This window comes from Electrophorus electricus, chromosome 3 (genome assembly GCF_041902795.1).
Source record: "Electrophorus electricus isolate QZ-2024a chromosome 3, ASM4190279v1, whole genome shotgun sequence".
Taxonomy (NCBI): Eukaryota; Metazoa; Chordata; class Actinopteri; order Gymnotiformes; family Gymnotidae; genus Electrophorus; species Electrophorus electricus.
In genome coordinates this window covers 27,155,096-27,171,990 of record NC_137499.1, presented here as the reverse complement: position 1 = coordinate 27,171,990, position 16,895 = coordinate 27,155,096, and the positions used below count along the sequence as shown (strand labels likewise).

General features: G+C 50.7%; 1 protein-coding gene across 2 annotated transcripts in view; it reads left to right on the top strand.

Moving 5' to 3' along the window:
• Positions 1–16,895, top strand: part of epha10 (EPH receptor A10) — a 108,079-nt gene that overhangs the window by 75,754 nt on the left and 15,430 nt on the right. For both annotated transcript variants that reach the window (XM_035531757.2, XM_081710876.1), the window contains 3 exons: positions 12,567–12,691; positions 14,145–14,445; positions 15,105–15,213. In XM_035531757.2, coding sequence (XP_035387650.2) covers positions 12,567–12,691; positions 14,145–14,445; positions 15,105–15,213 — 535 coding nt within the window. The remainder of the gene's footprint in view (positions 1–12,566; positions 12,692–14,144; positions 14,446–15,104; positions 15,214–16,895) is intronic.

The window sequence follows — 16,895 nt, the reverse complement described above, 5'->3', positions numbered from 1 at the left end:
CACACAGACACACACTCATAAATACACACACGCTCACACGCACACATATACACGCACGCATGCACACACACACACATACACACACACACACACACATACACGCACACAGACACACACTCGCGCACGCACGCACACGCACACATATATACACGCACACATATATACACGCACGTGCACACATGCACACACGCGCACACACACTCACACACACGCGCACACATACACTCACACAGACACACACATACACATACACACAGACACGCAAGCACACGCACACATATACACACGCACGCACACACACACACACACACGTGCACGCACGCACGCACACATACAGACACGCACGCACGCGCAGACACACACGCACACACAGACACACTTACACACACATATACACACGCGCACACACACACACACACACATATATACGCGCACGCACGCACACACACACACATATACGCACACGCACGCTCATGCTCACGCACGCACGCACACACATACACATACACACGCACGCGCACACACACGTATGCACGCACATACACACATACACGCACGCACGCGCACACACAAACACACACTCACAAACACACACTCACACGCGCTCACGCACGCACGAAACACACACACGCACACACTCACGTATGCACGCACATACACACACATACACGCACGCACGCACGCGCACACACACAAACACACACTCACAAACACACACTCACACGTGCTCACGCACGCACGAAACACACACACACACACACACACACACACCAGCCACATGGTACTGCACTCCCGCCCACGGGCTCCTGCGGATCATTTGATGGCCTACGAGTCCTTGAGCTCAAAAGCCCGAAACCTCAGAACTTCGGCGAGCGGCTCTGAAGCCGCCTTACCTTTCATCTGGGCCGCGAGGCGCGCCTCTTCATCCGTGGAGAATTGCGGGCCGTTCGTTTGCCGTTCGTTTGCCGTTCGTTTGCCGTTCGTTTGGCACTCCTCTGATGCTGTTCACGTGCCTCCAGCTAAAGGGCCCCTGCTCTTTCAGACCTGCTCCAGCTCTCTCTCCCCCTTTGTGATTTGGTTCTATTTTTTTTCCCCTCACACATTGCTGCTCGGGGGTTAGAAAAGGGGCACAGTGTCACTGCTTCACAGTTAATGCACAAGTACGCGCACACACACGAGGAGAGAGGGATTGCAGTTAGTTGTGTGTGTCCACTATATTTGCAGGCCTCCGTTATCCATGGCAACGTGATTTGACCACACAGGCCTTTTGTTTGTTGGCTCGGTGTCAGTATGCATGTTGTTTTTTTGGGGGGTTGGGGGCGGGTGTATTTTTATGAGCCCTTCTCTCCATAACGTCCACAAACACACAAACCCTGCCAGGTCAGCACTCACTGATCTGGCACACCATAAAAATCGGAGATGACCTTTATGAATAGTGCATCAGGAGCTTGGAGGGGAGGCCACACACACACACACACACACACACACACACACACACACACACCACCTCTCTCAGAACCCCCATACTAAACCTGTTAACTCCTTCCCCATTTATCATCCTCTCCCCAATACCTCTCTCTCTCTCTCTCTCTCTCTCTCTCTCTCATCCTGTTTGCTACCACCCCCCACCTCTCTCAATGCTGAAGTCCTGGACTGCGTTTTGGGGATAAGCGACCTATGACGTAATCCCCACGTGGGGGAGGCGGGTCTGGGGTGTGTGAGGAGGGTGGAGAGGTTTCCAGGGTGCCTCATGCAGATGTAGAATTGGGCACAGCTTTAAAAGCGCAGGCCACAGGAAAGGAAAGCGCCCTGTCCAGGATGATTTCCCCGCCACAGGGAGGGAGTTTGGTTTATCGGGCCAACACAGGCCCCAGGAGGGGTGTGTCAGACAGGGGACCCTTGGGGGGCAGGGGAAGGTTGTGTGTGGAACCAAGTGTTTCCTCATGACCCTTCATCTTCATGACCCTTCATCCTCTTTTTTTTTTTTTTGTTTTTTTGTTTATCGGTTAGAGAGCGATATTGCAGGAGGAATGTGGTTTTTAAGTATGAACATGAGCATGAGAGAAGAGCCGGGCTCGAGCGCTAGCGTGAGTGGGCCCCCTTGTTATCATGCCACCAGCACACGCTGATGCATGAGAGCGTTTGAGAGCGTATTTCCATTTTCATATCCTGCAAAGACTCAACACTGAATTTTCATCCTGGATGAAGAGGGGAAGAACATTAATCCAGATTCATTATGCAATATTCTTGCAACTCCATGCACTAACGGTTAAAAATGTTTGGTGGTAAACGGTGTTTTGGGTGATCTAGTCCTATAGCCCACACAGTTTACACCTGGACTTGTGTATTCCCCATTATCACACACTCCACATACCCTCACTGTACACAGAGCACAGGCTGTGGTTATGTTGGATTTGCTGGGCCCATATTCCCCTGTAATTTAGTGTTTTGTCAGACTAGAATAGAGAGTGGGTCATATTGGCATCACATTTTCATTTTGATGGTGCCCATCTTGAGGCACAGAGATGTTTGTGTGTGTGTGTGTGTGTGTGTGTGCGTGTGAGCACGCATCTGCGTGTGCATGTGTCTGTGCATGTGCGTGTGTTGGTGTCCGCGTCTGGGTCTTGCTGTGCGCGAGCGGGGAAGCTGTCAGCATGGAGGACTGACATTTTGGTGTCTTCAGAGGATGTAGCCGGGGTGCCCTTGAGCACTCTGGGGGTCGACGCTCATCGCAGGAGTTCTGGGGGGTGGGTGGATGGTGGGTAAACTGGAGGGAGGATGGCAGTGCATGTGTGTTTGCGCGTGTGCATGCATGTCTGTGTGTGTGTGTGTGTGTGTGTGCATGCATGTCTCTGTGTGTGTGTGCATGCATGTCTGTGTGTGTGTGTGTGTGTATTGAGTGTGTGTGTGTTGAGTGTGACCAATGTTTTGAGGGCAGTGTGCAGTGTGGCCAGTGGAGAAAATGTTTAGGTCATATTTATGAAACACACACAGCTCTGCCTGCTGGTTACAGCACTTAAACTGTAATGGAATGTCACATGTCTACTACTCGGGCATCAGGCTAGGGTACTAGGGTGCTAAGGTACTAGGGTGCTAGGGTACTAGGGTGCTAGGGTACTAGGGTGCTAGGGTGCTAGGGTGAGTCATTGTTTTGCTAGATGCCACTTTTTTGCAGAGGGTGTTGAAATGAAATGAAGGCTTGGGATCTTATTGTCATCTCCGCTGTCAGGATAAAGACAAACTCTTCATTGTTTTCCGCTATGTAAGTCTACTGACTTGGGAATATAACAAATGACATTTTTTTTCTCCCTTAGTCATGGTGAATGGTAGAGACGGATGCGTTAAATGCCCAATGTTCTTATGGTCTCTCGCTCTTTTTTCTCCTCATTCTCCCGTATCTTCTCTTCAGTTCTTTGCTCTTTTCTTCTCTTCTCTCATCTTGTCTCATCTTTTAACAAGCCAGATCAAGAAGCTCAGAAATGAACTGAGGCTGAAATCATCTCTTGCTTATCAAGATCATCTCTGGACCACCCCCCCCCCCACCCACCCCTGGCTTCACCCAGCCTCCAACCCCCCACCCCCTACTGCCTAAACCCCTCCCCAACACCCCACCCCCTACTGCCTAAACCCCTCCCAAACACTCCGCGCCCCTACCGCTTAAACCCCTCCCTAACACTCCCCGCCCCTACCGCCTAAACCCCTCCCAAACACTCCGCGCCCCTACCGCCTAAACCCCTCCCCAACACTCCCCGCCCCTACCGCCTAAACCCCTCCCCAACACTCCCCGCCCCTACCGCCTAAACCCCTCGCCAACACTCCCCGCCCCTACCGCCTAAACCCCTCCCCAACACTCCGTGCCCCTACCGCCTAAACCCCTCCCCAACACTCCGCGCCCCTACCGCCTAAACCCCTCCCCAAAACTCCGCGCCCCTACCGCCTAAACCCCTCCCCAACACTCCGCGCCCCTACCGCCTAAACCCCTCCCCAACACTCCGCGCCACTACTGCCTAAACCCCTCCCCAACACTCCGCCCCTTACCCCTGTGACCAGACTGGCTCTGCCTCCTGCCTACTGCCTAAACCCCTCCCCAACACTCCGCGCCCCTACTGCCTAAACCCCTCCCTAACACTCCGCGCCCCTACCGCCTAAACCCCTCCCCAACACTCCGCGCCCCTACCGCCTAAACCCCTCCCCAACACTCCGCCCCATACTGCCTAAACCCCTCCCCCTTACTGTCTAAACCCCTCCCCAACACTCCGCGCCCCTACCGCCTAAACCCCTCCCCAAAACTCCGCGCCCCTACCGCCTAAACCCCTCCCCAACACTCCGCGCCCCTACCGCCTAAACCCCTCCCCAACACTCCGCGCCACTACTGCCTAAACCCCTCCCCAACACTCCGCCCCTTACCCCTGTGACCAGACTGGCTCTGCCTCCTGCCTACTGCCTAAACCCCTCCCCAACACTCCGCGCCCCTACTGCCTAAACCCCTCCCCAACACTCCGCGCCCCTACCGCCTAAACCCCTCCCCAACACTCCGCGCCCATACTGCCTAAACCCCTCCCCAACACTCCGCCCCATACTGCCTAAACCCCTCCCCCTTACTGTCTAAACCCCTCCTCAACACTCCGCGCCCCTACCGCCTAAACCCCTCCCCAACACTCCCCGCCCCTACCGCCTAAACCCCTCCCCAACACTCCCCGCCCCTACCGCCTAAACCCCTCGCCAACACTCCCCGCCCCTACCGCCTAAACCCCTCCCCAACACTCCGTGCCCCTACCACCTAAACCCCTCCCCAACACTCCGCGCCCCTACCGCCTAAACCCCTCCCCAAAACTCCGCGCCCCTACCGCCTAAACCCCTCCCCAACACTCCGCGCCCCTACCGCCTAAACCCCTCCCCAACACTCCGCGCCCCTACCGCCTAAACCCCTCCCCAACACTCCGCGCCCCTACTGCCTAAACCCCTCCCCAACACTCCATGCCCCTACTGCCTAAACCCCTCCCCAACACTCCGCGCCCCTACCGCCTAAACCCCTCCCCAACACTCCGCGCCCATACTGCCTAAACCCCTCCCCAACACTCCGCCCCATACTGCCTAAACCCCTCCCCCTTACTGTCTAAACCCCTCCCCAACACTCCGCGCCCCTGCTGCCTAAACCCCTCCCCAACACTCCGCGCCCCTACTGCCTAAACCCCTCCCCAACACTCCGCGCCCCTACTGCCTAAACCCCTCCTCAACACTCCGCCCACTACTGCCTAAACCCCTCCCCAACACTCCGCCCCTTACCCCTGTGACCAGACTGGCTCTGCCTCCTGCCTGGTCCTTCAGCTAAAAGTCTAAAGGCCTTTAATTGGCAGCATCATTTTCTTGGTCCTCTATGAAAGATCACTTAAGTGCATGGCTGCCTCTTTACAGAGATTTTATACAGAGGCTGTGCACACACACTCCTAGCTGCCATAACGTGACTCTGCTCTCTAGGCAGATGGAGTTGTGTGTGCACCTTTTAAGCCACATGAAAAGGCCAAGAAAGCAAATGCATGCCCACCCATTCCACCCACTTAAGATGTACTTAAGAGTAAGACAGTATCTGTTAAAAAGACTACTCAAGTAGCGAGTTACTTCATCACAACTCATATAATAATACCAGATTACACCATATATATTATCTACAAAGAGTGAGGCAAGTCCTGAGAAGTCATTAAGATGTGGGCTATAAACACCCACACGCTACCTGTCATCAGATACCCCGCTGGTGGAACGAAGTGATAGAAGCCTCTGACATCAAGACAAGAAAACTCCTCACAATGCATGGAGGGTTTCATCCCAAATCCAGCACCCTGAGATGGCACTAAGTGGAAGGAGAGGGTCTGAGGAATAGTGAGCATCAGAGCCACTAGCCAGGATGAAACATGATGGCCCCATGTGATGAAGTGCTTAGTGAATACCTCAGACAGCAGAAACCTGAGGATGATAGGAATGAGCAGGAGCAGGAACCATCACGGGAAGAGAAAACCTGGAAGTGGCTGATATGGAAAAATCCTACCAACTGATCTGGCAACCTTCTGATTACAAGTCGAGTGCCTTAACCACTGAGCTACCACTGCCCCAGTAGTGGTAGACAAACAGCAGAAGATTGCCATAGTGATAGATGTGGCAATCCCAAGTGACAGCAACATCAGGAACAAGGAACACGAAAAGCTCGAGGGCTGAGATGAGAGCCAGAAAAGATGTGGAAGGTGAAGGCCACAGTGGTTCCAGTAGTAATTGGAGCACTAGGGGCTGTGACCCCCAAACTGGGAGAATGGAGCAGATCCCAGGAACAACATCTGAGATCTCCATCCAGAAACGGTCAGTCCTGCCAACAGCTAAGATACTACGCAGTACCCTCAAGCTCCCAGGCCTCTGGTTAAAAAAAGAGGACGAATGGAGAACGTTCCTTGGTGCTGATTTTCAGTAGGCCTACTATACTATACATAATGATATTTAATGATGATAAACAGCTGTTTTTCCTTGCTCCGGGACTTTGTCCTGCTTAGACCATGGGATATGTTTAAGATGAGGTTTTAATATCGGCTAAATATTGTGCATATAACATAAGCTACAAGCCTTGTATGGCATTTGGTTGTCACTTTGTGATTAGTACAGTTTGTAGGAATATTCTGAGCTCTTGCCAAAGACAACTTACATTTTTACTGTTAGTTATATTTACATTGCAATTAGGCGACCGCTTAGCCAGATCGGCTCACTAGCTAGTTATTCTAAGTTGGCTTGGTTGAAAGAAATATCAATATATAAAACCAATAACAAACCTTAATTTTTAGAACCTTGAAACCTTTAGAATCTTTATAATACTGAAAATATGATTCAAATTGGGGCACGCGTTGCTGCACAACATGAGGTCCATTTTTGTTACTTGTAGTTAGCTGCATAGCTAGCTAGCCATTTTTTTTTCTCAGAATGTCACTGATATCAGACCACACTTTATTCATATTAATAATGCACATTAGGAGAGAGCACTGATTTCACACACAGATATGTGAGCCTTGGACAAAATGATATATTGCGAGCTGGTTTTCATAAATGTCCCACGCCAAAAAATGTGCCTGGTTGTTGGTCATGATGGTGGTGACATAATGCCCAGTTGTGTAATTTACTGAAGCAAAGTGGTGGCACTCAGTGATCTTTAGGGATTTCACTAACCCTCCCACACTTGGCAGGTGGTGATGTAGAAAATGTAAAAATTATTTTTAAATGTAACGCGAGGAATGGGAACTCTGACGTATATAACGGAGTAAAATTACTTTTTCGACCTTGCAAATATACTCCAGTATGAGTATAAAGTACCCTCTTTTAAAACAACTCTAAAGTACAATTTGTTCAAAAAGTTACTTAAATAAAAGTAATGAAGTAAATGTAGCATGCTACATTTTGTGTGTTTGTGTGTGTGTGTGTGAGTGTGTGTGTGAGTGTGTGTCTGTGCACGCAAGTGAAGGGGAGAGAAGCTGGAGGGAGGTTGATGAATTGTGCCTGCTGTCTAATGATGAGATAGATGATCTTATGCTTTGATTGACAGCTGTCTGTCACTACATGGGGGGAGGTGTCTGTCATTGAGGTTGCCGTGTTATCGGTCAGACCACCAACACTCTCCCTACTCTCTCCCTTCTGTGTGTTTACCAAAACTTTTTTCTTTAACTTTGCGCACTTCTCATGAACTCTCTGAAAGAGCTCATTTCTGGGTTGTGTGTGTGTGTGTGTGTGTGTGTGTGTGTGTGTGTGTGTGCTTTCGGGCTCTTTCTGTCGTCTGTGGCTCTGAGCTCTATTGGAAGACTGTTGGAGCTCATAGGGAAATGAATGAGTCTCACTGCTGCTCTCCTGCTTCTGACTAGCTGGACCACTGCCATTCACCTCCACACACTAGACTGTGAAAAAGCTCACCCATGCTCAGGGCTGTGTTCCATGGCTAATTAGAGAGGGGGGGTAGATGGAGGGGAGGGGAGCGTTTGGGAGAGGGAGAGAGAGAGGGTGGGGGGGGGAGAGAGAGAGAGAGAGAGAGAGAGAGAGAGAGCAAGAAAACTTAGTTTCTTTATTATAAACCTAATTTGCTCCACAGAGAATACGGTCTCATGCTTTGCTTAAGCTGTTAGCAGAGATTATCTCACCATTATCATGAATGAAGAGGCAGAGAGACAGACATGAAGGAAAACGATTTAGGGAGTGAGACAGAAGAGAGATGAACTCTGTCTCACCTTCTCTCTACATTCTTCCTTCTGTATTCTGCAGGGTGAATCTAAGATTGTTAAAACAAGAGCTGCAGGTTTAAGGGAACTCCCAGCAGTATATGGAGCCGTGCTTGCTGACCTCAGAGTGAGTCGCCTGGCTGATCCTGTCTTACCATCAACCTGTCTAGCGGGCCCTGTCTCACCCTCCGACTGTCTAGCGGGCCCTGTCTCACCCTCCGACTGTCTAGCGGGCCCTGTCTCACCCTCCGACTGTCTAGCGGGCCCTGTCTCACCCTCCGACTGTCTAGCGGGCCCTGTCTCACCCTCCGACTGTCTAGCGGGCCCTGTCTCACCCTCCGACTGTCTAGCGGGCCCTGTCTCACCCCCCGACTGTCTAGCGGGCCCTGTCTCACCCTCCGACTGTCTAGCGGGCCCTGTCTCACCCTCCGACTGTCTAGCGGGCCCTGTCTCACCCCCCGACTGTCTAGCGGGCCCTGTCTCACCCTCCGACTGTCTAGCGGGCCCTGTCTCACCCTCCGACTGTCTAGCGGGCCCTGTCTCACCCTCCGACTGTCTAGCGGGCCCTGTCTCACCCTCTGACTGTCTAGCGGGCCGAGTCTCACCCTCCGACTGTCTAGCTGACCCTGTCTCACCCTCCGACTGTCTAGCGGGCCCTGTCTCACCCTCCGACTGTCTAGCTGACCCTGTCTCACCTTAACTCTCCTTCTCACTGCTTGGTCACTCCTTTATTCAGTCCTTCTTTACTTTTTTACTTTTCTGTTTTTTTCTGTTCTTTTTCTGCCTTTCACCCTCTCTTCATCCCAAACTCTGTGCATGTTGTTGTGTGTATGTATGCCTCTGTGTGTGTGTGTGTGTGTGTGTGTCTAATATCATGTGTTGGAGGGTAATACATTTCTTTCATGCCTCAGGCCTCCCCTCCCTTGCATACAGAAACCCTCCACCTCTCCCCCTCTCTCTCTCTCTCTCTCTCTCTCTTTCACTCTCCCCTAGGTTGTTCTTCCCTCCTGCACCTGCACCACTCTTCCCCCATCCCTCCCTCCCTCCCTTCAGCTGATAATACAGCCGATGATATAAATGATAATGGATCCTCTCTCGCCCCGTGTGAGCCCTGGGTACCTTCTCACATATGTATGTTATGCCATTTCACATTTCTTTATTTGATTCTTGTTAGCAAAGAGGGTGATTGCCAGCTTACCTTGAGCAGGTCTTCACATGGGTGCGTGTGTGTGTGTGTGTGTGTTGTCATGGCAGGCATATTGCATGGCGGGCGATTAGGCAGGGTGTGGACGGAACTTCCTGCCAGATAGCGCTTCCCTGGCGGGCCAACTGATCCGCACAGATTAAAGTGGCCACATCCTGCCAGATAGAGGCCAGGCGCAAGGTTGCAGGCTTTGCGGCCCACGGGCTGATCTGTAGGCCCTGCTGACAGTAATGAGAGACAGAGAGGCTCAGCATGGCATGATCTGGCATAGGGACACACACACACACACACGCCTGCATGCATGCACTCTCCCACACACATATATTATGTTTGCCGTGTGAGCACACACATTCACAGTCTGAAGGTAAAGTGTAAGGCATCCATATGTGCCAAGAATACTGCTAATCTGACATTGCAGTTTGACTGTTTGTATGTGTGTGTGTGTGTGTGTGTGTGTGTGTGTGTGTGTGTGTGTGTGTGTGTGTGTGTGTGTCTCTGTCTCTCTCTCATTCACCAACAATCAGGCTAACGCTTCTCGTCGCTGGCGTTTAGATGAAGCCGTGCAGTACGGTGAGATGTGAATGTGTTCACTGAGACAGCACTGGGTTTCCTGAAGCCCTTTAGACATGTATCGCAGTAGAGGGTGAGAGGGAAGGTGAGAGAGAGAGAGAGAGAGAGAGAGAGAGAGAGAGAGAGAGAGAGAGAGAGAGAGAGAGAGAGAGAGAGAGAGAGAGAGAGAGAGAGAGAGAGAGAGAGAGAGAGAGAGAGAGAGAGAGAGAGAGATGTGGTGCAATTGATAAGAAGACATTCAGAAAGAGAGGGGGCGAGCCAGACAGGTCACCATGTGTGCTGGAGTCCGGAGGATACACACCTCCTCAGGGAGTGTTGCCTGCCTGCTTGTTGCAACTGATAGCTAATAACTGAGACTTCCACAGTTTCCAAAGGGAGCCCATAGAAAGCACCTCTAGCTCCTGCAACTGTGGAGAAATGGAGCCATTCAGGCTCACTGCTCTATAGGCTTTACAACTTCAACAAGAAGACCTTGCAGGCAGACTGGACGAGTTAGATGGGAAGTCTCTGGAAATTGCTGTGTGTGTGTGTGTGTTAACGCTCTGATCCTCCTTAGAGAGGTCAGTACAGTATTGCAGTCCAGTTTGGTGTGCTTTAACACTCAGTATGTGCCCTCCAGTAATGGAGCTGCATTCATAGTCAACTCTTCTCACCTCCCTCGCCCTCACATGGGGTCAAACCATCAGCAACAGTGTGTGTGTGTTTGTGTGTTGGTCTGTAGTACTTTTGTTCGTGTTTGTCAGTTTGAGTTCTAGTGCTTCACTTGTTAGCAGTTTGGATCTCTGAATATATTATTTACCACTGGAAGGGAATCAGCTGGGGGAGCGAGGGAGGTGGTGATTGGTGGACGGGCGGTGGAGGGGCGGTGATTTCCTGCCCAGCATTTACGTCATTCCACTCTGATGCTTCCACCTGACAAAAACCTTTTCTTCTCTGCTTGTTTTTTGTTTGTTTGTTTGTGTTTGTTTGTTTGTCTTCCCTCCCCTCTTAGAATAACACACCCATACATTTACACCCTGCATCTGTGTACTGCCAAACAGATTTTGTTCCCACTCCTTGTGCTGTGTTCATTTCAAAAGATGCAAACGCCAGTGAACCGAGCTTGCCAGCAGTGTGCAGACACGATCACCATGTGACCGGTCCGAGTTGTTTTCTTGGGTCCGAGATTTTGATGGGTTTTTTTTCTCTCTTGAAACCGATTGACCCGGTGACCCCTCCGCTCCTCTAGCTACGCGGTGTGTGCGGTCGTGTGCTAATTACGCGGCGGTGGGCGGAGCGGGAGCGTTGCTCGTTAGCTGGCCCCGGCTTCCGCTCAGAATGAATAATGCATTGTCCCTTTGTTCTGGAGCATCCAGACATCAAACAGCAGAGGGGTGCTGCCATGCCTTTGATCAGATCCCCAAAATGCAGCTTTATTATAGGCTGGCCGCGTAAGCTGCGTGACTGTGCGTGAAGCGTGTGTGTGTGTGTGTGTGTGTGTGCGTGTGTGTGTGCACGTTTGCCAGTGAGGGAGAGTTTCAACAACTCATGTTGCGTTTTGGTTTGACAGTGTATCAGAGGGAGAGAGAGAGGGAGAAGGAGTTTTCAGAAGGAAAGTTGAATGGGGGTGCGGGGGATTGTGGGATATGTGACATTCTGGTTGTTTTTGCACTGATGGAGATGTCAGTCCTCGGCAGGGGAGTTTGAGTGACAGCCCTCAACGGCTACTGCAGCCTCATTAATCATCTCTTAATCAGAACAGCAGGAGAGGAGGGGTTATACACACACACACACACACACATTTGTATGCATATACACAGTCTCTCTCCCTTTGATCCATCAGCACTCATTTAGATATTGTGCTCATTCTGTTCTGCATTGCCCTAAAATGAGATTAAAACACACACACACACACACACACACACACACACAGACAGACAGACACACAGAACTATAGTGAGCGCCTTACACCAGATGTAATTGGTATGTTTGTCTTACTATCTGTTTGTCTGTTCAGTACAATGGAACAGTTTAGTGGAACTGTATAATTATCAGTGTAGAAAGTTTTGAGGATTCAAGTTCATACAAACTTGAGGATTCAAGTTCATACAAAGTGCGGACATGTTTTTTTGTATAGACTCTATAGACCTTCCCTATCTCACATGCATTCTCGTGCTCTCTCTTTCTCTCTCTCTCTCTTTCTCTCTCTCTCTCTCTCTCTGTCTCTCTCTCCCCCCCTCTCTCTCTCTCTGTCTCTCTTTCTCTCTCTCCCCCTCTCTCTCTCTCTCTCTCTCTCTCTCTCTCCCCCTCTCTCTCTCTCTCTCTGTCTCTTTCTCTGTCTCTTTCTCCCCCCCCTCTCTCTCCCCCCCCTCTCTCTCTCTCTCCCCCCCCCCCTCTCTCTCTCTCTCTCTCTGTCTCTTTCTCTGTCTCTTTCTCTCTCTCTCTCTCTCTCTCTCTCTCTCTCTCTCTCTCTCTCTCTGTCTCTCTCTCTGTCTCGCTCCCCCCCCTCTCTCTCTCCCCCCCCCCTCTCTCTCTCTCTCTCTCTCTCTGTCTGTCTTACACCCTTGTCCCTCTAGCGCCCTCTCAGGTAAGTGAGCTGCGAGTGGAGAAGGTGGAGCAGCGCAGCGTGACACTTGTGTGGAGGGAGCCCGTGAACCACAACAGCAGCAGGACGGAGTATGAAATCAAATACTACGAGAAGGTGAACCCCCCCCAACCAGCACACTGGATTTATTACGCAAACAGATGGCGCTGGGAGAAGCTTGTGGACATATAGGTGGAATGTTTCCACTATGGCTATAACGACAGCCCATGAGCTTGCGGAAGGGCAGCATGTTTCAGAGAACCAATCAGATAAGCCCACCAGCGTGGGGGGTGGGATTTGTGACCCGCTTGACAAATGACAGCCCTATAACACTATGCTGCAGCTTTAAAAGCAAATCGTGTTGGGCTGCATTGCGTCATGACTTCCACTCCTTGCTTAGCGGCGTCCTGGCTGACAAGGTTATTAGACGGTGTGCAGAAAAATGCAATAAACAGTTTAGAGATAATATGTCTAAGTTGGAATGAATACTTTGCCATGATGCTTTACTGCTCTTGTCTATAAATTTTTCATGCCTTTTGCACACACCACAAAACTTCTTTTAAAAGGAACATTTTGAAAAATCAAAATCTGAAATGGTGTATACACGAATCGGTGTGTGTGGTAGAACTAGAGGTTTTGTGCAGTCGCTGTCGCAGAGACTTGGGCAAGAGAAGCTCCCTTCCAGATGTTAACCGCTCAGCCACCCCAATAACCCCCCCATGCCTCAGAAAACTCACCCCTCTGCAGGTATCCTGCCACTGAGGCCTCCACTTCACTAGTCACTGAGTACCGCAGCAGTACGGACATAAATGGAGATTTATATGATCTCAGTTATAGACGTGACATATATAAAAGTAAATGATAAGCTGAAAAGAGGTTGGATGACTCCTGCAGCCAGAGGAATCCCACAGGCTGCAGGGACGTGGACCAGCCCTCTGAAGTCTTGCTCAGAAGCCCCCTGGAACTACTGTATCATAAAGGAATAATGGCATTTTTGTTTTTAAACCGATTAAACATTGATTTCCACAGAGTGCTGACATTTCTGTCTGATTTCCTTGGTAAGGACTGAGAAACGCTGTGTTTAAACCACAGAAGAAGAGACGCCCCACGTGCAGGGCTTGGCTAGTTCTTGGATAAAGTGCCTTTTATTAAGGTTTTATTGCCATTTTATTTCAGGGTCTGTCTTTTTATGACTTTTTTCCATTTTACTTTAATTTATCCTAGTTTTTATTCCATGTGTAAACCATTTCATAAAGATTTTAAAAGGTGCTATATAAATACAATTTATTATTAGAATTATCGCTGATATGACAAATTTGCCTACATACCTATTAAAAAAACCTCACACATTATTATTCCTGTCAAGCTTCATCCCAGGGTCAGATGGGCTGGTTTTTCTTTGCCATACAAAGCTGGCATTTACATCCATCAGTTTTAATATGTTGCCTACTGTTATTAAGGACCCTGGGCGAGTTAGTCCAGGGCCTGTGTGTGATGGGAGAAACCACAAAGTTGTGTGAGGTAAAGTGTGTGTGTGTGTGTGTGTGTGTGTGTGTGCTGGGCTTTCCAGGAGCACAAAGACCAGAGCTACTCGACAGTGAAGACGGCCGCAACCCGGATCAGTGTGCACAACCTGAAACCAGGAACCAGCTATGTCTTCCTCATCCGGACATGCTCGAGCCCAGCTCCGCCTTCGCTCTCCTCCTCGTTGCTCTCATCATCCTCCTCGTCTTCGTCCTCTTCCTCCCCTTCCTCACCCTCGCTGGCGTCCGCGCCGTCAGCAGTGGCAGAGGGCTCTGTGGGCACCTCGCCCCGGCCACTGGACTACGGTGCCTACAGCACTCCGCTGGAGCTCCAGACGCTGGGGGAACGTGAGTGGGTGCACGCATAAACGTGCACACAGACACACACACACACACACACACACACACACACACACACACACTCACTCACTCTCACATGCATACTCAATCATGCACGCACACATGAACTCATCTACAAACACACACACGCATACATGTGTACACACTCGTTTACAAACACACTCATTTACACATATGCACACATGCGTTTGCACTCTTGTGCACACACATATGCACTCATGTATGCACGCCACACATGTGCACACACTCCATGGACACAGACACACACCACAAACGCACACACACGCCACACACCCGGACAGACAAATGCATTCTCTTTTGCTGTATAAAATTACACAGAAACTGATAAACTGCATATAGCACAATGTAAACTGTACAAATCTATAGGTCTTGCATACATGCATGTGTAGACATGCACACAGACATGCACATGTGCAGGTGTGCACACACAGATGTGCAAAAGCACATTAAAATGCACAAACCACTATTTTAACTCACCTCTGAGCAATGATCTGTCTGCCTGTCAGGGATCACTGCTTTTAGAGAAGTATAAATGTCTTATGCCTGTATGCATACTAACCATGACTTCCCTCTGTCCCTTTGATGCGTGTCTGTGTGTGCGTGCGCATATGCGTGTGTTTCTACAGTTGCTCTGGCCTCCAGCGAACAGAGTCCAGTGGTGATCATCGTGGTGGTGTCTATAGCTGCCCTCATCATGATACTGGCGCTGGGGGCGGGGCTCCTCATCTGGAGGAGGTACCTCAGTTCTTCATTCCTTCCCACCCATCCCCTCTCTCCCTCCTCCGCGAGCGCAGATCTCGGCTTCGCCCGGCTCGCAGGCCGACTCACGAGCAGCCTGAGCTTGAGGCTAATCTCTCCTCGCCGTGAATTTCCAAGAGCGCTTCTCAAGGTCGCAGGAGTCGTACCTCATCCCTCCATTCTGAAGAGCAGCCTGCGTGCCCAGGGTCGTAAAGAGTGGGTGCCTGGCCCAAGGGTCGCGGGCAGACCGCTCAGACCTCTCGTTCTAATCCCGATCAGTAACTACGACCGCCTTGGTGGTCCTGGGATTTGAACTTTTATCTGATGCTGGGCTAGTTGCTGACCAAAAGACAACCCCCCCCTCCCCTCGTTGCGCTATGAAGGCGGCTCCTGTGTATAAACACTATCCCACTACTAACCAGTGGGGGCGAGGGGCTTTGCTCCAATGGCGCATACTCCTGATTGCCAAAGCTCTATGATCTACCGATCTGGAGTCCCCGGGGACACGGATTAAAGACCCACGCTGCCCCGCCAGAACGGAACCGGCCGGGCGTTGACCCCGGAAACTCCTGATCCATAGCCAGGAGCTTCCTGCTGTGCTCCATAGATGTGCTGTTTTTTTCCTGTGTTCATTGATGTGTGTGTGTGTGTGTGTGTGTGTGTGTGTGTGTGTGTGTGTGTGTGTGTGTGTGTGTGTGAACAGCATTCCTGCACTGTAAGGTCCAGCAGCCAGGCCCCTGACATGCCGGTCAGATAAACGAGGTCATTACAGAGCAGGCTTTTATCAGGTGCATTAGTGTCCAGGACAAGGCAGCGCGAGCTTGTTAAATCAACTTGGTGTGTTAGAGCTCGGGACTGACTGGGAGCTCTCGCCCTGAGTGGGTGTCGCTCGCCAGCACCGATTCAGGGCTCGGGCCGCCGTGTGTGCTAAGGGCGACCCGCGGGAAGTCAGCCGCCATGGTGAGGCGTGGTGTGGAATCCAGCGCTAGCCGAGAGAGAAAAGGACCCATTCAGACGAAAGGGAGACGGATTTAGAGCAGCCTGATCCATGTGAATGTTCAGTTACACACACCCCCCCCCCCACCAGGACAGTGTGGATGGAGGGGCTGGTGTGTGTGTTGAGGGGTGTGGAGGGGTTGGTGTGGGTGTGGAGGGGTTGGCGTGTCCAGCTCTCCCATGCTAACGTGGATTTAAATGCTTTTGCTGCATGTATTGAAGCTCTCTCACAGAAATGTGCATGTGCATGTGTTTGAATACATTACAGCACACACATGTACCCTAGTGCAAAAAATAGTTTTCTCACACTGCAATATAATTTAGCTAGCGGTTCCATAGCTACAGTACTAAGAGCACGTGCATGCGTGCACGCACACACACACACACACACACACACACACACACACACACTTGTCATAAGATGAGGGATCTCTGTGGCATGGTACTCAGAGCAGCTCCACATTAATCAGTGTGATGAGAATGGATTAGATGGAGCATGTGGGAAATGGTTTCCATTCGTTCTGCCGCTACACGATACACGCCGGAGACCCTCCACTGTCAGTCACCCGCCCGTGCTCACACACTCGTGCACGCGCTCACACACGTGCACACACAGGGCTCATGCATTTATACATAGCCATTTACCACACACAATCTTAGTTCCAATGTCATATTTCTAAATG